The sequence below is a fragment of the Myiozetetes cayanensis genome, unplaced genomic scaffold, assembly GCF_022539395.1.
Source record: "Myiozetetes cayanensis isolate MyiCay16 unplaced genomic scaffold, myiCay2020 scf18, whole genome shotgun sequence".
Lineage (NCBI taxonomy): Eukaryota > Metazoa > Chordata > Aves > Passeriformes > Tyrannidae > Myiozetetes > Myiozetetes cayanensis.
Genome location: NW_026087389.1, coordinates 12,689,070 through 12,717,030, shown reverse-complemented (window position 1 = coordinate 12,717,030; position 27,961 = coordinate 12,689,070). Strand labels below are relative to the sequence as shown.

The 27,961-nt window shown below is 40.8% G+C and overlaps 1 protein-coding gene across 1 annotated transcript; it reads right to left on the bottom strand.

The window, feature by feature from the left end:
• Nucleotides 1-548: 548 nt before the first annotated feature.
• On the bottom strand, nt 549-24,950 carry TASOR (transcription activation suppressor). The gene is made up of 23 exons (XM_050312925.1): nt 24,492-24,950; nt 18,342-18,487; nt 17,101-17,193; nt 16,520-16,592; nt 15,354-15,445; nt 14,853-15,011; nt 14,013-14,140; nt 13,315-13,346; nt 12,522-12,627; nt 12,017-12,120; nt 11,803-11,906; nt 11,498-11,570; nt 11,276-11,350; nt 9,925-10,620; nt 7,888-8,315; nt 6,865-7,000; nt 5,104-6,029; nt 4,289-4,411; nt 3,603-3,762; nt 2,893-3,001; nt 2,568-2,746; nt 2,326-2,484; nt 549-1,680 (listed from the first exon to the last, which is right to left on the bottom strand). Exons 1-23 carry the CDS (start codon nt 24,874-24,876, stop codon nt 1,118-1,120), a joined length of 5,049 nt encoding a protein of 1,682 aa, XP_050168882.1. The 5' UTR covers nt 24,877-24,950; the 3' UTR covers nt 549-1,117.
• Between the last annotated feature and the right edge of the window lie 3,011 nt (nt 24,951-27,961).

Sequence of the window (27,961 nt, the reverse complement as noted above, 5' to 3'; positions counted from 1 at the left end):
AAGAGACAGGAGTCTCTGGAAAACCAGCACTGGGGTAAAAGGGTCAGCTCCAAGGGGTACAACACCTGGAGACTCCCCAGCTCCTTCCTGCCAGCTGCTGCTTTCCACAAACCTGAGTCAGAGATGACGGACAACGTGAGGCAATTAAGAGAGATTCACCGGGGGTGGGGAGGTGGGGGTTGGAGTTTACAACTCAGCAGATGTGAAATTAAAAAAGACAGGATTAAGAAACAGATAAAACTCCGATGCCAGTGCCTGTTCACAAAAGAAGTAAACAACAAAACAAAACCAAAAAAAGCCCCTGAAAGCCCCAAGGATCCTTATGCTGAAGTGGGAAAGGATCGAGGTTTTTCTAATGCAAATTGAACTCCACAGTCATTAAAGTCGGGTTCGTCCTTCTCTCAGTACAATAATTACAATGGTCAGATAAAAGCTGTAAGGTCACTGATAGTGCTGCAGTAACACTGATAATTCTGTGCATTAAACCAAGTTTAGGTGTTTCTCCCATACTTTGCAAACAACATAAACCCCACAGACAATGCAAGGTGTTAACAAGTCCCTTGTGCATTAAGAGTTTATTCAATTTTTGTAATGGAACTGCACCATTGGTTACTCTAATTGAGGTATTTAGCCAAAATCCAGTATATTGTCATGAAAATAACTACATTGCCTTAGAGCTATGTAAAAACATTATACAAAAATTTTGTCAATGTCAAATAAATACATTAATATTTATGTAAAGAAAAGTGACTTGGTAACTCTTACAGTTAAAAAAAGAAAACAACTGGCTTTCACATATTTTAGGCAAACATTCAGTTTTACATTAAAACAGACCTCAAACTGAAGCCCAGGTAACAGGTCAAATACAAATGTAGAAACTTAAAAGTGCCAACAAACAAGATAATTCAAGTACAGTAAACGTTAAAAAATATATATATTTATTTAAACTTTCAGATGGTTCCAAGAGGGACAAGCCATCAGGAATTTAAATAGAACAAGAAAACATTGAGATAACAAGAACAAGAAACATTCTGCTCCAGAATAAAATAGAAATTGTTAATCCAACATTTTAGAAACAGAGAAGTCCACAGCAACTTAGAAAAAGAGACTTAAGAGTTTATTTCTGTTCTGAATATGGCCTGGAAGAATCACAGCTGCTGTCCCAGCCACCAGGCGATGAGGACTTTTCTGTATCCATGCTCTGACTGTAGGCAGAGAGAAAATAATTGCTCCCTTCTTGGTTTTGATTTGCAGAAGAAATTGGATATGTTGTTCCCAGAAAAGTCTGATGAGTGAGTACATTTAAGTGGCTGAATTGATGGGACATGTTTAATTGTCTGCTATAAACCGGGAAGTTACTGAAAGGAGTTTGTTCAACTGAATTGTGTTTTTCTCCCTCAGCAGAGCATGCTGTAGAACCTGGAGTAAGTGGCTGTTTCTCTTCCAAGTCACTTTTAGAAGTTTTTTCCACCAGGCCACTTTGTGCTTCGGAAGATAACTCTGTAACTGATAAGCAGCTTTCTTTACCATCTACTCCATGTGGGCCCTTGGCCTCTGTCTGCAAAGCTTCCACATGAGTATCATACTTAGAGGCATCACTGCAGATTTCTATCTGTGATATTTCATCCCCTGAATCCAGAGACATGTCCTCCTCATCCTTCTCATCCTTTTCTACAAGAACTACATTAAAAAAGAGAGAAAGTCCTATTCTATTGAAATACAAACTTGGGTTAAAAAGGCCATACACTACTCACAGCGAGTTACGTTTCAGGTCAGCAAGTCCAATAGCACTTAAGTCTTGGTCTTCTGCCACTCGTGTTCACTTACTCAACACACACACTTAACCCTCTGGGGGAGTGTCCAGTTACTCCGATTCTGCCCATTGTGTTCATATTTAGTGTTGGGAAATCCCAACTCCCAGCTCCAAAGGGGGCAATGTCAAAACAGCATCTAAAGTTACACAGCAGGTAAGTATTCGATTAAAAGAGTACAATAACTGACATCTCAGTACAGTTTATCTACTACAAGTAGATAAAGGTAGGTAGTAGAGAAAAGTTTATCCTTTTCCTGAAAAGATGGTAACATTACTCGGTATAGTACCTCAAGTACTATGTTAGCCTGGACCTTCTGTATTTAAGATCTCCTCTGGTGCTCCATCCCAGCTGCCTTTCCCCCATCATTTAAAACAGAAAAAGAGTAGCTGGAGAGTTGGGTTTTCCTTGCCAGCTGCAGTGTTCATTGACAAGAGTCAAGGCACACTGTCTGAAGGACCCCCACCCCACACCCCTAGTTAGGTAATGAAAGTTTAAATGTGTTCAATGTTACCTGATTGTCTTTGGTGAGCTTCAGAAGCAGGAGGACAGTTCTGCTCCGTGTCCGAGTTGTGATACCCAACGAGGCTTTTAAAGTTACACATAAAGTCATCAACAGTAGCAACCACTATTCCATTATCAGCATAACTTGAGAATGTTTTCAGGTTCTTTTCTAAACACATAAAAGATTTTGTATTAATGTTCAGCACCCATTATCAAAAAAGGGCAAGAGGTATTCACAAATTTGGGCTTTACCTGTTAAGAAGACAACGTGTCTCTGTTGTATGTTCTGAGCCTGAAGCCTGATAAGACAGTCTAGGTCTGGAGCATTTCGAGTTTGAGAATCACAGTTATGGTAAGACAGAATCTCAACCAAGTGCTTCTTTTGATAGGAGTTCAGAAGTGTGAGCAGACTCAGGGCATTGGCATTCATCCTGTAATGGGGGGAAAAGCTCAGTTACAAATACTCAGTCTAAATATTAGAAGACAAACATGAAAGGGAGTTACACTGAAGTGGGATTTGGAGCATAATGAAAAAGTTGAAGCATTTTAACAGGTGGTACTGACAAACATTACTTACCTCGCCAGCTCTTTCAGTTTTTTTTGTATTTTGCAGTGGATTTTCCACTGCCATTTCCCATCTGGGGTATTGAGAGCCTCCAGAAACTCTAAGAACTGCTTTAGTTTATCTGTTATGGAGATATTGAACAGAAGTTGAATTTTGTGGTATGTAAACTGAAAATACTGCTTCAGTATATACATAAAGCTGCTTTCTGTTTCCATCACAGCACAGTTACACAACTATTCAGGTTTTCTTCTGAGCAGACTGGCCAACAACTACCACAAAACTGAGCTGCTTTTCTGTAGGTCAGGTGCCCAACAGTGGTATCTAAAAGCTGATCTCAGTCATACATGGTCTGCCTTGCTAAAATATTTATTTCAAAAAATGGTAACTTCATTAACTATTCAATTTCAAATAAAGAAAAAGTGAAAAAAAGATAGGTTTTCAATATTCTCTCTTACCATATCTGTGCATTGAGCAGTAAGGAACAAAAGGTTCCATGTATGTAACTACACAATGTAATACAAACTTAAGACAAAACCTTCCCATTCAGATGTCCTTCAGTAAGGCCACTGAGGTGAGAAAAGAGACTGAATTAGCTGAACTTCTCAAAAAACATCACAGAAATTAGAAGACTTGATCCTTCACTGCAGTGAGCAGAGCACCTCTCAGGGTCTGAAGTGTCAGGCTTTTAGTCTGTTTTAAAGCTTAGGAAGCATCACACCTACCTGTAGTGATGGACTCTGGATTAAGGACAGATTCATCCGATACAACAAAACCCCCTGACACAAACAGTTCGTTGTAAGTGTGATTTTTCACATCATCCAAACTATCAACCCCTGCAAAGCTGACACAGGAGAGCCTCTTCAAAGTTACTAGGCATGGGATCTGTTTAAAAACATTAGAAAATCAGAGATGTGTACTCAAGGTCATACAAAAAACCACAACTACGGAACTTTCCCACTTACTAATGCCAAACACCAAATTTCAAAACACGTTTTCCAAGAATTACTGTTTTTTCTCTTGCCTGGGGAGGTGCTCTCTAAGGAACATTACAGGAATGAGACAAACAGCACCGGTTTATAAGCCCCAGCTGTCAGGAATATCTAAAGGTCATCTGAGAGCTGCCTTCACCTGTCATTAGAGCATCACAGAACTACTCAGGCCTCTCTACAGCTTTACAACTACTAAGAATAAACACACATTAGCACGTGTGGAGGGTGGAAGAAGTTGTGGGTACACGATGAACACAACCATTTTTACCACAACCATTTTGTTTCTTCAATCAGCAGCTAAACACAGGCCACTGTTTAAATGCTGTGCTATCAAGAGAAAGCAGCCTGGCTCAAAGTGAGCTTTGTAACACCAGTAACAACAGTTTTCTATAGCACACATTTACCTGTGTGGGACATACCTTATGGATGAGGTTGGCAATGTCTTCATTTTGGATGATGATCAACAGTTTATCTGAATTAGCTCTTCCTCTAGGGAACTGCTCTGGATGGCACTCTGTATTACCCAACTGTGTAAGGTATTCCTACCACCAAATAAAGAGAAGATGGGAAAAAAGTGAATAGTTTGGTCAAGATGATGACCATGGCAAGTAAGTTTTCCACTCAGATGTATCTCAGAGGGAGTGGCTTCCTTGTCTCTCCCATACATGAACCAGAAGGATGCAGCAAAACACAAACTGGCTATTTCAGCAAGTCTGTCGTGGCCAACTGACAGTCTATCAAACAGAGTTTTCAAGTACAGCCAGAAGTTTTTATTATTTCACTTTCAACTTACCTGTTTTACTACAGAAGAACAGTGATCTCCCACAGTTATCTGTACTAATAACGAGAGGGGAAGGGGGAAAAAAATCCAAAGGCACACACAGCGACTTTTCACACATTCTTTCTAAAATGGTAAGCTATCACATTTTTTCCCTTATTATCTTTTTTCTGTAAGGCCACCCCCTGGCAGGATGTTCAGAAAGAACCAACCTACAGCCTGTTCTGCTTTCCAACTGCAAGAAAAAGACTTATGTAAAAGCTAAATATAAGCAAGACTACCTCAAAAGGTCAAACAAGAAATGGGACAGGACAGCCTACTTTCACAATTCACTTTCACAATTCAACCTTTTTTGAAATAATGTCAGACCACTTTATGTTTGCAAGTCCAGTTTCATACATTTGAATTTGAAAGGCACTCGGACAATATAGAAAGGTTGAATTGAAACAGATTTACCTTGATTTCTCTGCAAAGAACACTTTCGTCCTCTTTATGAATATAAAATTTGACAGTATTTTTCCATACAACTTTAAAAATTTTGAACAAACTTCTAAATACTTCAGGTTTTACCCGTCTTATAATATCAGTAAAAGCTGATTGAGTTGAAATGTTCAAGTTCTCAGGGGATTTCTGTGTCTTCTCTGGTAGTTCAATCAGATCCCCACTGGAAGAGGTCTGATCCTCTGGTGTAGCATTCACATGATCCATTTTCTCGTTCCCTAGGGGCAAGCTCGATGAAGGCTGCTCACTGCACTGCAGATGTCCCAGCAGGTTATTGCCCAGTGGCTCTGGTACCAGCGCTGTGGCAGCATCCCTGCACACAGACAGCGTGGCGGGCACAGCGTTCCCTGCAGGGTTGCTCCCAACTTGGGATGGTTCAGGACTAGAATAAACGGGCTGAGTGTGCTTAATGCAGGAAGCCAAAATGACACTATTCAACTTTTCACTGAGTGTCTCTATATATTCTTGCACAGACACCTCTGATGCCTTTAAACATATGTATTCAGATAGTCTGCTTATCCTCTCTCGGGCAGAGAAGACTGGTGTGGGCACCCCGCTAACGTACGCGATGTTCTTCTGCCGCAAAATCTCTTGAATCTTTTGTGCAAAGAGATTATATTCTTCTAACAGGGTCGTTTCTATTACTGCACTAATGGAATGCTTAGCTGAAAAAGGCTGCTCTGTTAGCCCATACTCATCTTCAGGTTTCTCCACTTGTCCTGTATAATGTCCATCTTCTGCTGTCCCCTTTTGTGGGTCTGAAAATGGAGAGTATGGAAACTGGTCATCAGAACTTCTCTGTCTATTTATTACCCGAGGGTCATTAGGAAGGGCATCCGTTGGTGGCAAATACACCAGTAACTCTTCTGGTGATTTCAGACCTAGACAGGAAGAGTTCATCATTATCATCATCATCTCACACACAACTCATACCCTAAAACCTCCCAAACAGCTTGAAAACAGCATTACTGTTGTGTCTCCCCCACCAACCAACTTAAATCCAAAGACTCAAGTGTTAGTCTGCTGAGGTTTAGAAGCACAGGACATTTAAAACTCCTAAAACAGTGGAACAATACAAAGTTTGCTGAGAAAGCAGAATACAAGTTTTCCTAGAGATAACATGATTGAGCATAACAGCAACTGCCTCAGTTACAAATTAAAAATCAAATCAGAAATCATGCAGGGTGACAAATTATTCAAATATTTTCATTTGCTACTAGGTTATAATCCTCACTTTCAAAAAGCTTATTTTAGCCACATGTGACCTTGTGGAGTTGGACTGCACACTGCAAGTCTGATCTCACAACTGTGAACACAAGGTTTTTAGCTTAAAAAGAGAGGATGTCAGTCTGATGGTGATTATTGCCACAGCTTCAGTGATGGTACCAGGAGTGCTGAAAGCCCCTCATAACCCAAACCTCAGATCCTTTCTGCAGCACTCAGTTTCTTCCCCATTCTCATTCAAAACTATAGTTTTGCTTGTTTTTAAAGCATTTACATTTCTAAATTATGCAGTATGTAGGCAAACCAATATTCTCCACCAGTATTTGTTTTCATCCAGCAGATTTCTGTATTAATCAAATACCAGAAACAACTGCACAGGCAGCGCTTGTGTACCAACATGTGACCCAAAACTAGGATCCATTTACGATACAAACCTTTAGAACATGTTTTCAATCACTATTTGTAGGAACAGAGGAATTAAACCCATCTTACCTGTAATTGGAATAAGTTTCCAGTGCATTCCAACTTCTGTGTTATCTGAGTTGGGATGCTGACTGCCATACACATATTCTACAGGTACATTGGGACTGTAGTCTTCAAAGGTACTTAGGCTTCCAGTGCTTGCTTCCTAAAAAACAATCAACCATTTCTTTTGGGTTTGTTGGCCATTAAGCTTTTTACACTCTGAAGAGCTGGCAGTAAGAATGCACCTGAGTTCACCAGCACGTCGGCACTTCTGCCATCAGCGAAGTCCAAGTTGGAAATGTTTACAGGAGGTACTTTCCAGGTCTACCATGAAGTAACTAAGGCAGTCTGAGCACATGCCTTACAGTACAGAAGCTGGGTGGGGCAAAGAGGAAAGAAGGGGAAAACTGGCTGCTCCCCAGCCCTTCTCAGGCTGATGTCTTGATAACTGACTAAGGCCATGAGATGCTGGCACTGCTGAGGCACTGCCTGCAGCTCGTACTGGGCCCTTAGACAATCCTATTTCACCTCACATTCCAGATGGTTAGAAGCAAAACAGCACAGAGATTACAGGTAGGACAAACTCCTTCCTGCTCTGTGACTTAGAAACTGGGCTCTGTGTGTAGGTACCAGTACAGAGATAACAGAACACTCCTGCAGGGTCATGTGCTGGAGCCCTGTGATCCCTGAGCACAAGGGCCTTCTGCAAAGGGTGTTCTGCCCGTTGTGTGCTGTCAGAAGTCTGCCTGGAACTCGTGTACACCACTGCACCGAGAAGGCACACAAAGGGTGCTGGGCATGCAGGTAAGTGCTCAAAATTCTTCAACTCTGCTCCCTTTTTATTACAGAAAGAGTAGATATAAGGAACCAGGAAGACACACTTCAGAGTGAAGAAGATTTCTGTGTATGTTCCTACCAAACTTCTTCACAGAGAAGTCAGTACTTATCTAAGTTTACCTGTGTAAAAAAATAGAATGTTTTTTTCATTCAGTCTCATGCTATTTATGAAAACAATACATTTGTTATCAGCATCTTGGCACTTTCACTTACTTGCAGCTGTAGTGTGTGTTCAAAGCCTCGTTCGTTATCTGGAAGCCGCAGATCAACATTGTAGGGCAGACACGTCACATCGGGTTCCAGAACCACTGGGCTCTCAGGGTCCTTGAAGTTAACACTGTCAGCCTGAGCAGTATTAGGAAGCTCATGATCCTGAGCTGGAATGGATTCATAATCATAGTTTTGTCCCATATCCTCTTCCATTTCATCAGTGCTTAATGCTAAAGCTTGATTTACAGACTGTGCCAGCGAGGAATCCAAGTGTCCTCCAGTAGCCAGTGTTTCCAAGAGCATTTTAATGAGGCCATGTGTGTCAGCAGCAGCAGGGTCGGATCCATCTTGCTGCCTGAAGTCAGCATCATGTCCACCCAGACCAGAATTAGTTGAGAAAACAGAGTGTGGTGAATCCGAGGTTCTGCCCCCTTGGAATAGGGCGAGGAGGGAAAAGTAATCCATTACCAAGTCTTAAAATAAAACCAAAACCAGACCCCCCACCCAAACATCTGCCACATAGCCACAGTCTCACTCTTTAGCATCAATTCATACTGTACACATACATTATTTTAATTTTTTTTTTAAACAGGTAAATGTTGACAAAAGGGCAGTTTCCAAAGCTAGTACTCTCCCAGTTAAATAACTACCTTTTTTAGGTCACTCAATACCACGCTATTTTATGCTTTAATAGAAGTCACATACTATGATCTAGGTATTTTATGGAGACCTTACCAAATTCGCATCACTTGCTGAAAGAAAAGATTAGTTTGAGCACAGTATTTACTTCTCCCCATCCTATCCCTGTTGCTTCAGAAGCTGATGAGTAAATTAATGTTTAAGTTATGTTACATTAAGGATAGTTCTAAAACTTACCATGTCTCTTTATACTGAAAAAACCCTTTAGAAACAGCGTTCTTATTCTTGCACTCATGCCCTTGGATGAGTAAATACCATAGCTGTTTATTCTTCTCAGGGCAAGACAGGCTAAGCAACTACTTTAAGTATCTGATTAATCTCTAAATCACTTGTCATATATGGAAACATGGAATTGTGGAGTGCCATTTGACTAATAAAAATCTAATCATGCTGAGATACTGAAGCTCACAAAACTTTAGGTAAGACTTTTTGCAAGACAAACAAATGACTTCCAGGGTTACATAAAACCATGGAATTCAAACCATAAATAGATGGTACCTTTGAGGGAGATAAGTCAAAATTTACTTATGCACAGACACTGTTCTGATGACCAGGTAGAAATGCATTCACATATTTTACATGTATCTTTTGCCCCTCTCAAGAGGGCAACTTATTTCTAAGATCAGTCACTTCATCTTCCAGAGTGATTCATGTACACGTGAGTGTACATGAGAGTGACTGGTGCTTGATGTAAAACTCCTCTTCTTTGTGCCACCCCGCTCCTCAGTTTTGCCCCTTCTGCAGGAGGCTTCTATTATTGCCTTCGGAAAACGGTCAGGGAAACAGAAATCAAAGGGGTTTTTTTTCTGGTAGATCTTATGTCAGATGGTATCTGTGATAATTATCTGAGGTTTGGATGTAGATAATATATCTATAGTTCAATCTCAATACTATTGTTTCCTTTGTCCCACTGCACACATTATTTCAAAACTTAACTGTGCTGCTTCCCTTCAATCCAAACTTCTGAGGTATTATATAGAGTACTGGAGCCATAAAGAATTACAGCAAAGCCTGAAGTCAAACTCTGCAGAAGACATTATGGTATCAAGTCTGCTGAGTACTTTGTATTAGAAAGACTTTGGACAGCTCCACGACTAAGCAAACTCTTGGGAAATCTGCCTTCTTCCCAAAGAGGCAGAACAAAAGCAACTTTCATAACAATTCCTGTTAACTTGTCTCTTAAAAAGAGGCAAATTACGTAAAAATAAACTTCCTCTCTATTGGTAGATGTCAGGCCAATGTTCAAATGAACCACCATGCACAAAATATTCAATCTATAAAGATTAAATGTGCTTTGAATTACAACGTTTAAAGAAGAACACTAAACAAAGACTTTCTTACCTTCGTAGTGACAAATATTCTCTGAAGATTCACTCCTTTTTAAGCATTTGTGCAAAATTTCAGACTCTTTTTCCAGCTTTCTTTTCAGACCACTTCTGATTCTGGGGTCTTCAGAATCAGAATCTCCACCTGCATTTTTTTTCCTGCACTGGATTAAGTTAATAAGTACTTTGAGTCTTTCAGTATCATAATCTCCAGAAAGAGGCAGCTTTTGTTTGGCAGGAGTGGCTTCATATTTTGCATGGATTCTTTTCCTGCATTTTGCTTTGGCAAAATCTGAGTAGTCTTCTGTAGCTTCATAGTCTGAGATGGGACTGAACTGCTGGGGTCTCTGATTCCTTTCCACCAGTTCCTTAGCTCTGGAAAGAGGCAGCTGATACGTCTCACAACCAAAGATATAGCTTTGCAAGCAGCCATCAATATGAGATTTAAATCTTGGAGCAGGATAAAGAAATCTTTTGTCATCCAACCGTGACGAATACTCACGTAATTTAAACTCCCTACCTCTCAGAACGCCACTGAAGAGCTTTTTCAAATACTCATTTATATACCTTTCCACAACAACATTGAAGTCTGGACTAGTGTCTTTACGAGCCTGGATTAAAGCAAAATGTAGAGACGAAATAAAACTTGCGAATTCTGGAATGATTTCTTTTTTCATGTGAAGCCACGGGAGGTGAATTTCCAAACGGAACACTTCTGTGTCCTGCCGCAGGAGAAGAGGGAATTCACAATTAAGATCAAATCATGAAGCTATCAATAAATGATGACTAGTTAGCAATATTCTGTATTAATACGTATTGGGTGAAACACAGTTTGGAATTACTGTGGAGAAATAATTCAGAACCCAGAGAAGTTTGGGTCTTCTTGTGAAGTAACCAGCTTTAAAGTCTACTTAGAACTCAACCTACTCACAGTCATGATGAACTGCTCATTTTCAGAATTTGGTAGCAACCTGTGCCCTAGATACATACAGTCATCATTTCCAATCTAAACTGCTCTACTGAGCAGATGTTCTGTCCTTAATGTTTTGATGGTTTAAGAAATCCCTCATTATATTAGTTATTCCCACTGCACAGATGTCTTGGAATACTGACACTCAATTATAACAGAATACACAATCAAGAAATTTGAACAAAGTTTTACTTCTTCAAATATGAACCTAAAATGTGTGATATTTGATTTTGTGAAGAAATAAATATTTTTGAACACCATCACCATGACCATAATCAATACAAACTGTTACTCCTAGTTTACAGTGACTGGCTGTAACACTCCAAGGTCTTCAGCAGAATATAGTCTATGTTTAAATAAGTGTGTACAGAACACTCTCAACAGGGAACACACTCACCTATGCTAATTACACCTCTAGGCTCTGGAAACAGAAATAATGCATGAAGCACACGGGACCATCCAGCTTGGTGGTCTAGAACACAACAAACCAAAAACAGTTACAAAGGAGAGCACCACTATGTGTCAAAAGACAATCTAGTACTCAAACCAAACCACCCCCCACAAAAAAACCCAAAACAACAAAACCAACTCAAACCCAGAAAGCACAGAGCAGGCTTACCATAAGGGGACATCATTTGCGAAGGAGAAAGGAGAAAAAGAAATCCTCTGTCCTGAAGTGGTTTCACAAGAACCTGTTTTCAGGCAAAAAAAGAACAAACTGCTTTAATCAGAGATGTTTGCCCACTACAAATACTCTTACTGACTGTATGATAAACTCTATCGTGAGCAGAGGAGAGCTCTGACACAATGCTTTAGGATATGCCAGCTAAGGGATTCCAGTGGGATCATGGATCTTTTAGTATGCCTCAAATTACTAGTTAGTAAAATTATTTCTAAAACCACGAATAGTCAAATCACACTCACAAGTTTCTCCTTCTCTAGTTTTTGAAGTAAACCCTCCAAGTGACTCCCAGAACGGGACTTCTCCACAGCTTCATACAGGCTACAGTACAGGCTATTCTTCGACACTGACACAGCACAAGGGGAGAGAATAAAGGTAGGAAAAAAAAGAAACAAAACAGTAGTTCAGAAAAATTGAACATTCTGAATTTAAAAAAATGAAGGTAGAACTATTTACCTTCTTTTCCTCCTTGATAAGTTTCTTTTAAGAACAACTCTGGTGAAATTTTTTTCTTCAGCTGATCAATGCTGACAACCTTTTCAACCTCAAGCTTCTCAGGACTGGAGAAGAAAGGTGGGAGAAGGAAAAAAAAAATAATAAAGGCCTCCTTTTTTACCTCCCATAGTTCTACCCTCAGTGACCTAAAACTATTAGTCCAAATAAATTATTTTTAATAGCACGTGTTTATCTCATGCCAGTGGTGTTTATTCCTGCAAAGCAGTGTGTGCCACTTCAATGGAAAAAGAAAAAACCACAAACAACAAAACACTGAACAGCAAAGAGATGTTGACAGTTGTGTGCCTGAACTCCAGGAAGATCTGGACATGCATGACTCCAGTCCAGTCTGACGTATTTAAAGCACTTAGTATTTTAGATTTTCACCTGAATATATCCCAAATCCACTAGAAAGAGTGTTAACACAACAGTATTTTAGACTTCTTGTTCAAATGGCAATACTCACAGCTTGCATGGAGGGAAGGAACACGTTGCTGATTTTAAGGAAACATGGCACACAAGTTTGCCCTTATTCCAAAGCTGTCCCCTCCATACTGTAACAGCAGATTTCTCTAAAGTAAGATGGAAAAAGGCAGACTAAGTGAAACAACTTGTTAAGTGGGACTGGAAGAAACTGGCAGCAGAGGCTGCTGAATTCACAAAACCAGTTTAGGGAAAATTTTATACTAATACCACACCAGACAATGTTAAATGTTAAAAGTTAACATTTAACAATGTTAAAAGGTAACAGGATGTTTTCAAACCTGTTATGTTTTGAACAGCTTAAGCAGAGCAAAGGAGGATGGATGTTAACTACACCTGTCTATATAAGCACACCTTTGATCTCAACATCTGAGGAATGATATTCTCTTTCCTTACCTTAACTGTCAACCACTTTGATACATATTAGTTTGGCCTGAATGAGGTTCAAAAAAAAGCATGACAGAGGATCATATTATTTGAAAGGCCATTGAACAGGAGATTCAGGAACTGAAGACCAGTTCTTACTACACTGTAAATAGAAAAGGAGGGGAAAAAAGACTTTGATTTTGTTCACTTCTGGTTTCTTCTGGTAAAAGAAAATACTAAGGTGTCTGTTCCATCATCCAGTATCAGGAAGGGATGCCTGCAATCAGCATGGTACAGGATAACACAGTCAGCATAACTAAGCCAGTTAAACATAAAATCACATGGGGAAAAACATCCCAAACTTTCCATGTTTGTATCATAAAAACAAAAAAAATGGAGTTCATTCTTACCTGTTCTTCTGTCTGTGTTGAAGGTGTTTGGTCTAAGCAAAAGAAGACAGAACGACTGGGTTGGAAGAGAAAATTCTGGCCACTACATTTTACAATAAGGATACTTGTTCAGTCTAATAATAAAATAATGAAAATAATAAAACAGCACCACTGGTATCTGACTGTAACCTCAAGCTATCACCACTGCAGTATCTTGTGCTATTTTAGATACCTTGATAATGGTTTTTAGCACTCCATAGTCGAGTTCCCACATCTACATGCCTTCCTATCAGCACAGCTATCACATGCTACCTGCCCATTTAGATATTCTCTCCACCAGCAGTAAGACAACAGTGAAGAGTTCAGTGACAAAATACACAGAATATTATTTTAGAACACCAAGCAAGACAATGTTGTGAACATTTTTATGTCCATGAATTTCCTCAGTTTGGTAAAAACCCCCCACCGTACATGGATTCCACCTAGGCAGAAGCCAAGTAGGTGAAAAGAGCAGCACAAGTGCTTCCCACAGAGGACAGTCTGCTGCATAAAACCAATTTTGCCACTTCTTGCTTTGCATTAGAAGTATTTATTATGCTAAGCCCCTGTGATATGCCCATTCATTTCAGCACTGTTCACTGTAATCAGTTTTAAGCTACTGCCAAGAGCTCTGAATTCTTCCTGTTGCACGCAGTTCCAAAACTCATTTCCCAGCTTACCTTGATGAGGACAAGAATTTTGGTCCTTGCACCATGTCACCTTTGTAAGTGAATGAAACAACAGCATAAGGACAAACATGTCTTGGTCTTCGCCTTGTGTCATCAAAGTCATATTCATAAAAATAGTACTAGGGAAAAAAAAGCAAGCACAATGTTAAATTACAAAGCATAATGTTAAATTACAAGTCTGGACCAACAGTCAATTTCTTTAAAAGCTGGTATCTAAAATAAGGAAGCTTTTAAATGATGTTCTTTTATGAACTTTATAATACAACCTATTAAGGTAGGTTTTTTACCTTCTCCCTCCTTTATCAACCACTGACAGATGAACACTGCTTCAGGAGCTACTCAAGAATGAAAAATTAATTTTGCACCATTTCTTTGAAAGTATATTCTTGATGAAGTAAGGGACAACTAACAGAAAACAAAAAAAATTTTCACTGAGGAAAGTAAGCATTGCAGTGACTTTTGAAGTCTATCCTTAGTTCAGTCACAAAATTCTAATGTTAAATATTAATTAAGACAAGTTTGCAATGAGAAATGAAAAAATATGTTCATTTTGCAGCCATCTGATTCAGTGCCCAGCTCTTATTTACAGAAGACCTCCACCTCCACTCTAATCTGAGGGAGATCTCCTCAGGTTCAGGTGCACACAGGGCAGCAGGAGAGGCTGACACGTTGCTCTGCATTCTCTAATGCAGCACCTGTGGGTCTCTGCACACCCCCAGTGCAGCTCTAGGGGATGTACTCCGTGTTTGCTGCACTGGCAGTGATTTGATCCTTCCAGAAGTCCTCCCTGGGAAGTTTCTGTAACAGCAGTTACCACATGCTCAGCTTTACCTGAGTGAACTCATAGGCTCGATAATCCAACAGGGAGTTTATTTTATGTGCATTCTTTGCAAGGTGACACTCGTGCTTTGGGGTTGGATCTAACATGTTCTTTGCAGTTGATTCCATTGCTTTCATACCCATGTGGACATAGATGCTTTTCATTTTTCCCTGTAATAAAGCAGAAGAATTGTAAGCAGAAGCTTTTTCCTGAAAACTGGCACATTGCTTCAAGTACCAAAGGAAGGAAGAGCAGGGAAAATACAACAGGCTATTAAAAAACTAACTTATAGAAGTATATTATTTTCATACTTTCAAAGAAAATTAATTTTTTCCTTTTATGAAAAATTTATTATGCTTTATTTAAGCTCAATGTCAACACTGGATTTTAAACCTAGGAGGACTCTAATTTCTCTATAAGCAGGTGATTTTGCAAATTAAAATTAAGGTTAAAATCACGTACGTGTTATCAGTAAGCAATACAATCCTTCAAGAATAGCAAGATAAAATTACCTTTATTATTTTAAAAACAATCACATCTCCAGTTGCTCCTGCTTCTAGAGGATTAGGCTGCAATAAATCAGCATACTTGGAGACATATACACCTGAGAGAGGTATAAAAAAGACCCAACAAAATACATTATGCTAAATGTTAAAACATATTAGAGGTTTAAAAACCATTACATGGGAATAAAGATCAATGTAGATCAAATAATAAAGACAAAACTGACACTCAAGTGCAAAGGTAAAATAATTTTGTTCTTTTCGACATTTAATTATTACATAGATTTTACGGCTTCAAACACTGTCCTTTGCTAGTCTGGCTGACTACCTCAGATCAAAAACTACAACTGAACTCAGGAACTCTTTGCTTTGGTTCCTATCATTCCGAGTCTGTATTTAACAGCTTCGGTAAATTGGCTCCAGAACCTTCACCAGCTCACCAGTAAAAAATTATATGCTCACATACCTTTGTTTTCCTCCACCTCACCTCTGTTCTGCCTTCAATATTCATCTCAGTGTCATGCTATTTTTACAGACTCTTCCAAGTCTCCAATCTATCCATGCTTTTGTTGGATTTGTGGACTCGAGAATTTTAGTTCTATCCACATCACTACTGAGCTGAGCTGCTGCGTGCAGTGGGTATTTGTGAGTGCACACATGTGTAGGTACAGACACAGGCACACAGCCACGCACACCCACTGAGCTCTCTGGCCTCCCAGTTTTACTGGCAAGCTGTGGTACATTGGCTTGACTTAGGCCAAACTGAGAATTAGTTCTCCCCTTTGTGTGAGGTTTCCATGCGAGCATGTTTCTCTTGGTAGATCTTTCACATGCTGGTACCATCAGAAGGCCATCAGAAGAACAGATCACGTTTTCACAATTGCAACATAAGATTATGTTCTCACAGCAGCATATCCTCTGTATTAGCACTATAAATCCCTACACCTTTGGGAAGGGAATTTAAGTGAACTGGTCAAAAACAGAGTTATGAAATAATGATCTGATGTCTGTCTACTTTGCTAAAAATACCTGGCTGGGATATTCCCGCAGTAAGTGATAGAAAAAGGACTGCCTCGCATTATCAGCCTCGCATTATCAGCCTCGCATTATCAGCCTCGCATTATCAGCCAACTGATACTAAATAACACCAGCACTTATGAGCAGGAGATAGTTACCCTTGGAAGGGCTGCCGAGGATTGATATTTCAGAGTGCCCAACCTGCAGCCCCTTTTCACATATGTTTTGGATCTAAAGAGAACAGACATTTTTTTAAGCAACTTTATCAGGAAAGCCAGGATATGAACAGAACAACAAGTGAGGAAAGACAATTACAGAATTCAGATTTTTAGAAAAAACCCCAACCCTTACAGAGGCAAGACTAGTCTGAATTGCTTTATAAAACTGTTAAACTGTGCAAGTCAAACAGTGAGCACAAAGCAGTTACACAGCCCCACCTGTAACTTGAAAAACAACAGCCTCCCTGTAAAACACTGTTTATGAACGTTACTTGCTTGTAATACAGAAAATTTTAATATTTAAAACAGAAATAAACCTGCCAAATGACCACATGCTTAAGAAATCCTGGTTCTATAACAGCAGAAAAAGCAGAGAAAATTATTATATTATATCCCTTTCCCATTTCTCTACACCTTCCGGTGCTGAGATGAAAAAATTAAAAAAACTAAAAAAAAACCCCACATCTTCTCACTGACAGAGGAGGAGAAGGCATTTCATCTGCAGTGTTTCAGCTCCTCACCTGACACCGATCCACCAGCAGGAAGGCGTAGCTCTCCGAAAGCTCCTTGTCCAGGTGACCGTCACATTTCAGCTCCCGGCGCTTCTCTGTGAACTGTTATTACAGAAGTTCTTAACAGCGGCACACACATCACTGCTTCACACTCGAGGCTCAGGGTTTTAAGCCCCCATCTATGTTAGCAGATTCACAGCTTCAAAAACTAATCAGAATATAATCCAAATGACACTCTGGTGTGCTAAAATTAAACTTCAAACTCATTGTATCTGTGGGAAACATAATTGGCTTCATCTGCCCAAGAATTTTTTTGGGTTTTTTTTTAAGACAGAGACACTCTTCAAACAAACCTGTGCAGTAACATTTTAGTATTACATTTGTTAGCAGAACTAGCTAGAACCATCCAGCTCAATGCCTTCCACACCATTTCTGAAACTCCAGAAAATATGACTTTTTCTTTTTCTAGGAAACAGATTATTATCTCTTATACTGTGCATGTACTTCTGCAGGTGCAACTCCCTGCAACTGAGGTGGTTTTCACCAGCTGCAATAATCTTGAGCTGTAACCATGAATATTTAATGTTATAGCTGCAGAAAATGCTTCACTTTACCTTAAAGCTTCAAGATAGTAATTACAGCAAATAAATTCTATACTCAGTTGCTTCATCTGTGAAGATTTTTGGCACTGGGAATGAAAACTGATTTCAGAGTGATGGGAACAAGCCAAGGCTGGATTTAAGAGGCACCAGCAAAGGTACAGAAGTGCTTCAACCAAGATGCTCCACTGACTACTTCGTAGTCAACTACTTGTTAACAACTTGTTGAAGGACTTCTTAGAAAACAACAAATCTACAGAGACTATGGAAATTTAGTATCAGGCATATATTTTAATCTGAAGTTTCACAGGAAACATCAGGCCTTGCAAAGAAGACATCTTTCCAGATTCTTAAAAATATATAAAAGTTTAAGAAAATTTTTGGAAACTAAAAATACATAAGAGAGAAGTGGTGCCACATACAATTTTTCTTTTAGTCTTTTTTGAGTCTCTGGCAGGTGAGAGTTTACATTTATGCAGTAATACACCTGACTGAAAAACAGCTGCTTCCATTTCTGGGGATGGGAGTTTGCAATTAAGGATTAAGCACACAGGTAGAAAATAATCTCCAGGTCTTTGCCTCTAGATTCAGAAAAAATACTGTCATTTGACTGCTACCTTATTCTTGAGGAGAAGCAACAAATATACTCACTTCCTTTTCCAGCAGTTCACTATGAACTAAGCTGGCTCTCTTGTAACGAAAATTGGACACAGAACTTGGATCCAGGTAAGATGAATGCAGAATCCTCACAATATCCTCAAATTCTCGAGAACCTGGAGCTACTGGCTGAAAGAGTGCTACAAAAGAGAAGAAATAAAATAATAAGCATCAATATACATGTGGAAAAAAATCCAAAATTTTCCAGTTCATTGACAGTTTATGCATGAAGACAAATGGTTTGTGATTCAATTTTGAACATAGAACACCTAAAATATTTGGAAAAGATGGACTTTGGAAAATTTATCTTTAAGTTGCCTAGAATTATAGCATCTTAAAATAACCCCAACACATTTCTTCATGCTTTTTTAACATTACCCTTGAGCAGCTGCTACTTGTTAGAAGTTTATAAAGGAAGCACCTCATGTCTGAATTTACCCTTTGAAAAACACCTAATATGTATTGCAAAACACTGTAATTAAACGTTCAGAACTGTAATTAAACTAATCAGCTCTTTTAGTTAAGAAGCAGGAACAAATTGTTCCAATAAAAACCTCAACAAGAGTTTCATAGCTTGGCCTTGCTTCAGAACCATTATGGGTTTGTGTTTGTTTGCTTATGGCAATTAAAGCTCCATATGAATAAATTCAACACCGGTTTAAGAAGACAAGTAAGTTCCCATTATTAAAAAATCCCACTGCCTGTGTTCATGCTTTATGATCTCATCCCTTATGATAATGGCTTTAAAAGGAAAGCCCTTCCTTTATCTGCTGTTACAGCAATTCTCCTTCTGGGCAAACCTCAGGGATTTCCCTCAGGGAATCTTTCATGTCCCCAAGCTCCTTTATCTGTATTTGGATATCAAAGTGACAAACTGATCAGAACAATCCCAGAGTGAGCCAGCAGAGAATGTGAGCGCAGATTTTAAGAGTAGTGGCTGGGAAAGTAACATCTCTGGGGGAACTGAACTAGTATAACACAAAAAAAGTGGTTTTTCTCCTCAGGGTAACTTCCAAACCATGCACCAGAAGTGCAGAATTTTTACAGTAGTTCCATTAGGAAGAACTACAACAGCACTAGTGTCACAGAAAAAGACCATCTACCATTACTCTAACAGCCAATTAAATTTAATTACATCTTCAGAGTATATTCTTCAATTTCATTAAATAATAGGGCAGTTTAAATAGCAATCTTTTCCTCATTTGCAGGAAATATTTACTGCATTGGCCTCTATATAAAACAAATGTTCCTAATGAAAACTGCTTTGTGTTATGTAGTAAAGCTGCATTGACACACACACTTGAGGATGTAATACCACATGGGCACACTAAGGTCAAGCAATAATTCCAACACCAGCACAACAAGTGGTTTTGTAAGAGAGTAAGTTCTGAAAGAGATTAAGAAATCATGCTTTTATAACATCCTTTTTAGTAACACCACCTTCACTCTTGAAAGGCTGACAGCAATATGGGGGGAGAGATAACTGGAAGTGAATGGAATTTGCAACTTAGCATTACTGAGTGTACTTGTACTGATAATAAAACAGAAAACAAGCCTACTATAGGTATAAAAAAGTACTGGACAAGCACCTCCTGCCCCACCCGTCCCCAAACGGCTCTCAGGCACTACAGCACCAGGGTTTCGTAACGACCTGTCAGAAAGATCCGAGTTTCACATGCTGCCAGCTCCTCCAAAGGACCAGTCAAGGCAGAAAGTTATCTCTGCCAGCTGCTTGGCCAGATTTCCTGCTTTCTTAACAGCGTTTACCGGACCTTACCCCTTCCCCCTCCTTGCCCGAATTACTAGCTCAGTGCAAACCAACCTCTCCCTTCCACGTGGAGCCCCAGTAAGAGAAGGTGCTATAGGATCAGTGAGAGAGCGACCACAACGCATACACAACATCTTAACCGTCTTCCCAGATCCAAATCTAGGAAGAGCCACATTATTCCACCAATTAAGATGCTGTCATACGTGCAAGAATTGTCAGCTATGTCCCCATTTGTGTTTAAACATTTCCTGCTTCGTGGAAAGCTCTGACAGGCAAGCTCAGACTTGCCCAAAAGCAGCAAGTTCCCCTTCTCCTGCTGGGAAGAACCCACATAAACTGCTATACAACCAGCTTTTAACAGCTTTATGGAAGGGTTCTGCTTAGTCCTTAAATTATGGAATACAGGAAATTAAAATTTTTTTTTAAGATTGTTGCAGGTTTTTCTCCCAGAATTCAAAGCACTGCACACTTCAGGTTCTTATTAAAAACGTGGGACACCGAGGTGCAGGAAGGCACTGCTTTTCAGTTTGGCACCTACGCAGTGTTCAAGGGCAGCGACATTCGAAAACCTTCCTGTCCCCACAGCACAGCCTGTACCTCACTTAACGGAAGGAGTTCAGAAATAAGACAAAAATAAATGTTAAAAAGGAGAACTACTAAACTAGACCTCCTCAGCATCACCAAAGCCTGTTGCTCCCAGGCAAATGATGCAATCACTAAGCTTATTTCCAGTCCTACATCAAAGAGCAGCAGTGTGTACAGATGCATCTTGCAGGCTTGCTGTACAAACCCGAGGGGGGTGTGCTGCACCTCTAGTGACCTGTGTTAATTAAACAGTAATTAAAGTAAGGACTAACCTGCAGCATCCTTATAACACAAGTCAATTACTGTGGGGTTTGCTGGCTTGTTTTGCATAAGTAAAAATAAGTAAATAAATACTGTGTTTGTTCAGCTTCTACCCAGGGCATTGGAACTTGTGTAAGTATTTTTCAGTGGAAACTGAGTTAATGAGTACAAACTAGTCAGGGACAGGCACTAGACCCGATGTTTGGATGCATGTCATGCCGTGGTTCTCTTTCACAGCTGTCTGATGCTTCAACTTCAGAAAACAGATTGGAGTTAGTGAGTTTGTTGTTTTAAGTCAGAACGTGAAGACAGAGACATCCTCCTTAAGAAATCCTGAACCAACTTTGAAGTGAAGATAAGTAAATTACTCATGTTCTTATCAGCTAAGTGGGCAGAATGCTAGCACTCTTCACACACGAGTGCTCCTGCCGCAAAAACTCGACTGAGAAACACCATTTTTAAGTCTTTTTTTTTTTTTTTTTTTGGTCCATTTTTTAAGACTAAGACCAAAATTATGTGGTGTAAATGAACCATAATCTTTATGACTTTTTCAGCCCAAAATGTCTTTTGCTCTCAAAAGACCTAAACAGTTATCAAGTTAAAGGACTGGACTCCCCATGCAGCAAACAGCAGATAGACGCTGTCTACCAAAGATATGGAAATTAGAAAAGACAAGGCAAAATGATTAAGTAGAAAAGGGACAACCTGGACTTCCAAGCAAGTATTGCTGAGAGTTTCAGGGATAAAAGCAAGACCTTTTTTCCCCCACTCAGCCTGAGAAACAGCCAGTTACCCTGGCAGACTTTGGGAACAAATGCCCAGTTTTAATCAACAAGCAACCCCTTTAAGTCACTGGCTGCTACAACAGCAGGATTTCTGGAATTGTCACGCATAGTTCAGCCAGTTCAAAGTGCTCTTCTAGTGCTTTATCCTTAAAATTTGTTTTCCTAGTCCTATTAAGAATCTCTGAAGTTTCAAGCAGACTTGAAGATCTCTGAAGATGCTAGGACAACAGGCTAAGCAGGAAGATGAACGAATGAGATAAGATACTCAAGAGAGGGCACATGTACCAAGAAAACAAAGCTTCAAGACAGTTCCAAGGAGGAAAACAAAGGCAGACACACCTTTAGAAAGTCATCTCACAGCCAACCTTTCTTTTCAGTTTTGTTTCCTGAATTCTTACACTAGGGAAAAGAATGAGGAAATGAGAAAAATACTCTCACTGACAACTAACCACAGTTGTTTTTTTTAATAGTGTGTTTCCTCCAGATGCATTCCTCCACATTACAAGGCTTTCTGTTGACTTTCAGTCCTTACCCAAGTGTCAAGAGAGAGAAATACACTTCAGAAAGGCTAAATAAGCAGCTGAATCTTAAACTGATAGTTTTTTGCTTTACAGATTCAATTTTTATTTACTTCACTATCAAAAATCGTCCCTGAAACACATCTTGATTCTTAAAAAAATAAGAAAAATAAGAGGGAAAAAAAACCTTAAGAAAAAACAGACACCTACGACAAAGTCATCCATTGTACATCACAGCTAAGCTTTCACAATCAAGGTAGCAGGTATCTCTCACGATGGCACGTCCAGGAAAGAAGTGGTAGTTTAAAAAGCAAAACAAGTACAATTCCAAGGCAAGGAAGTATGGAGGAAGCTATTGTTTCATGCTAGACTTCAGAATCCAGTCAAGAGAGCCCATCTGAAATGGACTAATGACATTCTGATTATTTTGCAATGTAAGAAGATGTATCTGAACACTGGCACAAAGCATACGCCCTACAACATCAGATGATCAACGCACTGCTGAGCTTCTAGTTCAGTTCCAGAACTGACTGAATTGCACCATTTCTCAAATGACAGTACAAATCCCAACAGCAATCTGGTTGTCCTCAAAGACTACGCTGGCAGGCCACTTTTGCTAATGCTGCCTACCAGTGGTGCTCTCACAGCACTTCACTGCTCACACGGCGAGAGACCAAAGCAACCCTAAACCCACAAGCACCATGGACTGAATGGAGAAGGGTCTGCTTTGGGAACTTCCAAAACCTGAAGTCATCAGAATGATTAAAATGCCCAAGAACCTTTCTGCAGGCTGAAAGGGGAAAAAAAGACAACTACACCAAAAAGTAAGGCCTTAAGAATGGTTCAAATAACGCTGACATCAGCAGTTCAGTTCCTGAAGGTAGAGAATGGCTTCCTCTTCTACACTAGAAGCCACAGAAGTCTGAGGATTGAACTACATACCTACAACCTTTTGCACACTGCAGGAGATGGCTCTGCATAGGCAAATGATGAATTAGGTGACTGAAAAAGTATTTTGCAGGTTTTCCTCCATACTGGAACTTCAAATGTCAGTGGTTAAGCACTAAACACTTCTGAGATATATTTAAAGGTATTCACATGTAACCACACTTGAGTGTGACATACAGAAGTGCATGAGGCACCATGTTATATTCAGACATTTTTCTGTCAGATGAATTACAGGAGACCTCTTTCCTCCAAATCAACCCAGTCCTTTTTACAATGAATCTGTGCCAGACTTGTATCACCCCAAGGGGTGAGGCAATGGGAAAGAAAGAAAATGGGGACATAATGGAAGACTGGATAATGAAATAAACCTACCTTCATCTCTTCCTTACAGAAGAAAGCATTTCAAGAAGTTAAGATGTTAGACTCTTCTCTGAAGAACTAGAAGCCTATGCGAACAAGTATTTTTGTGATATGGACTAAGTTACTGACCCCCCATTGCAAAGGGAAAGAAATGAGGTAAGTTTCTGCGAGCAAATCAGATGTGTCTTCAACTTCACTTACCAAAATCAAAGTTGAGCAGAAGCCAGTGAAGTCTTGTGAAAAGCAAGATATACCACTGGCTTTCAGAGGAAGTTACTCAGAAACACACAAACAAAAAAAAACCCCTGGACACTTGGAAGCACAATGCTTCCAAGGCGAAGCACAAGAACGTGGGATGCTCCCTTCCCCCCTGCAAAGAACTTTCACCAGATACGAACAGTCTTCTGTGTATCATCAATGAAGGACAATTCTGCTCATTGTTTGTTATTCTATCCTGCACAGGATTACACCTCTCTCCTGCAGGGAGGAGGTCAGAATGAAGAGAAAAGCGAACCATCTTCTCTGATGTCCGTGTCCCAGAGAACCATCTTCTCCGCATGCGATTGCACCTCCAGAAGCGGAGTCGTGATCAACTCAAAGCCCACCCTGATCGCATCGAGCTTCTCCTCCTTTTAAAGCAACGGTCTGAAATTCAAGCCGAGTTTTGGGTTTGATTTTTTTTTTTTTCCTCCTTCTTGTGACAAAACGAAAGGGAGAAAGAAAAGAGGGAGGGGTAGGAAAAGAATGTAAAAGCCTGACGTTAAAATCGTCTCGGCAGCAGCCTCGCGAGTGCGAGCCAGCAGAGCCTCCTCCACACCCGCAGGGTTTGCATGCAGCCGTGTGAGGTGCCTGGGAGCCTGCCTGATGGATCGGATGGAGGGGAGCGAGGGAGAGAAGGGAGGGGGAGGGAAGGAACAACCTTTCTTTTCTCTGCTCTTCCTGGGGATCTGAAAGTTCCTCCTAACAGGCTGGTGGTCTTCTGGGGGCTTAGGGAGAGGGGGCGGCCCCCTGAGCACACCGCTGGGCGGCTGCTGCTGTTCATGTGCCGTCGAGATGCTGCTCCTGCGCTGGCTGCTGCCAGGGATGCTGAGGTTTGTGGGGACCTTGTCCTCTGCAGCAGCAGCAGCCACCAGCAGCGCCTCCCCAGCGCTACTGCTCTCAGAGCGTCCGCCATTTTGTGTGGTGTCCTCAGCGGCTCCCGCTCTGTTACTCCCCACTCCGAGGACGCCCGCGCTGGTCTTCTCCGTCCGCTGATGCTGCTCCCACTCCATCTCGCCACCACTGGGGATCACGGCATCCGTCATTCCCTCCGGAGAAGCGAGCCCGGTAGCCCGCGCCTTCTCTTCTCCCCAGCACAGCGACCCTGCCCAGCGGCAGCACCGCCCCCCGCCCCTGCTCAGCCCCCTCCCGCCTCACGGCGGCCCCTGGGCCACCCCCGCCCCGGCGCACAACATGGCGGCGGCACAGGCACCGGGGGCGGGGCCGCGGCCGGCCCGGCTCAGCCAATGCGCTCGCGGCACACGTTATGAAAAGGGGTGCGGCAAGAGCTGTTATCTCTGGGATGGGGTGGCACCGGCCCCGCTGAGGGCCGGCAGTTCTCTAGCCCGCCGATACAGCTCCCCGCCGATACAGCTCCGCTCCGCGCCGATACAGCTCCCCGCCGGCAGTTCTCTAACCCGCCGATACAGCTCCCCGCCGGCCGTTCTCTAACCCGCCGATACAGCTCCCCGCCGGCCGTTCTCTAGCCCGCCGACACCGCTGAGGGACGGCCGCCCTCCCGCACACCGACACCGCCCCGTGCCGGCCGCCCTCCCGGGCCAGAGCCCTCCCGCTCATCGGCCCCGCGCTGTAGCCGCTTCCCTCCCCGCTGCCCAGCCCCGCCCGGTACCTGTTACATATTCATGACATTTCCCGACACTTATTAGCATATATGCAATCCCTGCAGGGTCTCTGAGGGGCTTCACTAAGGGGTCTTTGGTGGTCTTCTCTGTCTGGAGCCCCCAAAGTTCTAAGTGACTGCCTTATGAGCTTCTTTAGGACAATATACCTGGTTATAGAATAACCTGGTATTCTTGGCTGGCTGCCTCAGTTCCCTTCTATGTTTTCTTCACTCGGTTAGTTCTTTTCAATCGCTTGGCTCAGCTATAGGTAGTTTCTGTGTTACATTCTGCTGCACAAACCAATAGTTCTTGTTGCATCTCGAAACTCTGATATCATACCCTGGAGGGAAGGGGCTCCCCAGGGCAAACCGGCCCTTGGGCATGACCCCATGCTGATGTTTCAGGTCCAGGAAGCATCCAGGGGCTCACTGGAGCTCAGCACAGCTCCCCTGCCCCAAAAGGCAGCCCAGGCTTGCACAGATACCTCGACAAAAAAAGAGGGGTGTGAATATGTGGCAGCCAAAGCACAGACCTTTCTTTGGCAGCTCTGAGGAATGCACCGGGATTGAACAGTGCCTGCTGAATATAACCCATTGTTGCAGTGCCGAGGAAATATGAATACCAGACGTTTAGTTTTACAAGTAACTAACAAAACATTAAAAGCCCATAATTTGTATTCTATGTTAGAAGTATACTAGTGCTGTGGCTGTTAACAAATGCATATATTAATTAGCTGCTTATATCAATTACCTTCAATTCTCATAACTGTAACTATTTATACTGCCACCTCAAAAGCAGCAATTGACCTTAAAAATGTGAAGTTTGCATGCTTGCAAGATATGCAAAGAACATATATTTTAACCATGTGTTTTAACCTGGCCATTTTATTTTATCGATCTCTTTTTATATTACCTGTAAGTCAAAAAATATAAGTAACCTAAGAGCTCACAAATGGCCTGGTGCTAGTGGTAGCCTCCAGGGTGATGAAAGAAGATAAGCTAATGTTATTAGTTCTTAGAAGTCTTTGATGAGCCAGTAAGTTTAAAAAGTGTAATCAGTATCTGTAACTATAATTTACATAAATTACAGAAACATAGTAGCAAATATTTCTTTGACTGCAGAAACATGGTGTTCCATTGTCCAGAGCTAATAAACCCCACAAATGCAGTGTTCATCCTATGGGTAAACCAAGACTGTCTTCCTGAGAATGTGATGTCCAGTCTCTGTGAGGTTTCAGTGGTGGTAAAGAGGATATTACAGATGAGTTGGTATGTTATTGGAATAATTCTGCTGTGCTTTACTTTGTTCAAATAGAATTTCCATATACAAGAAAAAAAATGGAAATACCAAGCTAGTGCTACTTAAGGCTGTGCTGATCCATTATACATCTCCAAATATGTCAACCTGCTTTATTAAGTTTGAATTGGCAAAGCTGCTAAAATCACTTCCAGTCTTCAGTATACAACTAGTTCAGTTGATGTTTGGACCAAAGAAAGCAGCAAGTCTTGCTTATTTACCAAGCAACACACAAAGAAGTTTTCCTCATTTACCACTTGCTTTAAAAACATATGTCTTTGTAGTTGTACAGAATTATTTTTATGTGTTAATTAACATAAGTATTTATGTCACAAAAACTACCAAGTACTTGATAAATTATCTAACGATTCCAGATCACCTTAACACTATGCATTTTAAGTCCTGATGGATATAAAACAGGTACTAAGAATCCCAGTTCACAAAACAAAGGTTCAGTGAAAAAACATCATAGGAAGAGATTACTTGAATACTCCGAAGTAAAAAAGGTTATAAAATCTGTCACCTTACTGCCTCTCTAGCTTCTGGTTTCTGTGGTTTCTGATCCTTGCCAGGCATTCAACCACGACTCCCTGGCTTGCACCAAGTGGTTTCCCACCCAAGTACTGAGCAGCTGCAGATTCCTTTGATTCTGAAATCAGATGATATGTAACACATTAGTAATACAGATTTAGATCAGATTAATAGCCACAAAATGAGCCATTTTCAAGGGAGGGTTGTGTAAGGCTCCTTGCTCAAGGAGCAAACATGGGGCTTGCTCCAGACAGTACCTCAGCATTCCTTTATGAAAGCAAATTTAGAAATACAAAATTACTCAATCTGAGCATATTATTACAGTTTAATGTAAATAACTAGAAACTACTATTTTACATTATAGAAATTGCTCTAGTGATGCAAAACACATCTCATTCCTTCAAATGTTTAAATGCTAATTTAGTGCCGACTAAATTCAAGGTGCCAGGAGGTCAAAGATAGGAGAACTGTATAATTAATCTTTCTTCAAAGACCATACAAAGAGAGGCATCTTTGGAAAATTCAGAAACAAGACCTAATTTACACACTTGGAAAGAGCTTTAGTATCATTTACCAGCCATGGAGAAAATACGCCTGTGATATTAAAAGGCAAGACAAAATGGGGCAGTAGGCTTGACTTGGCTCTGTAACAGCAGGGATTAGTAGCAGAAATTCACCTGGT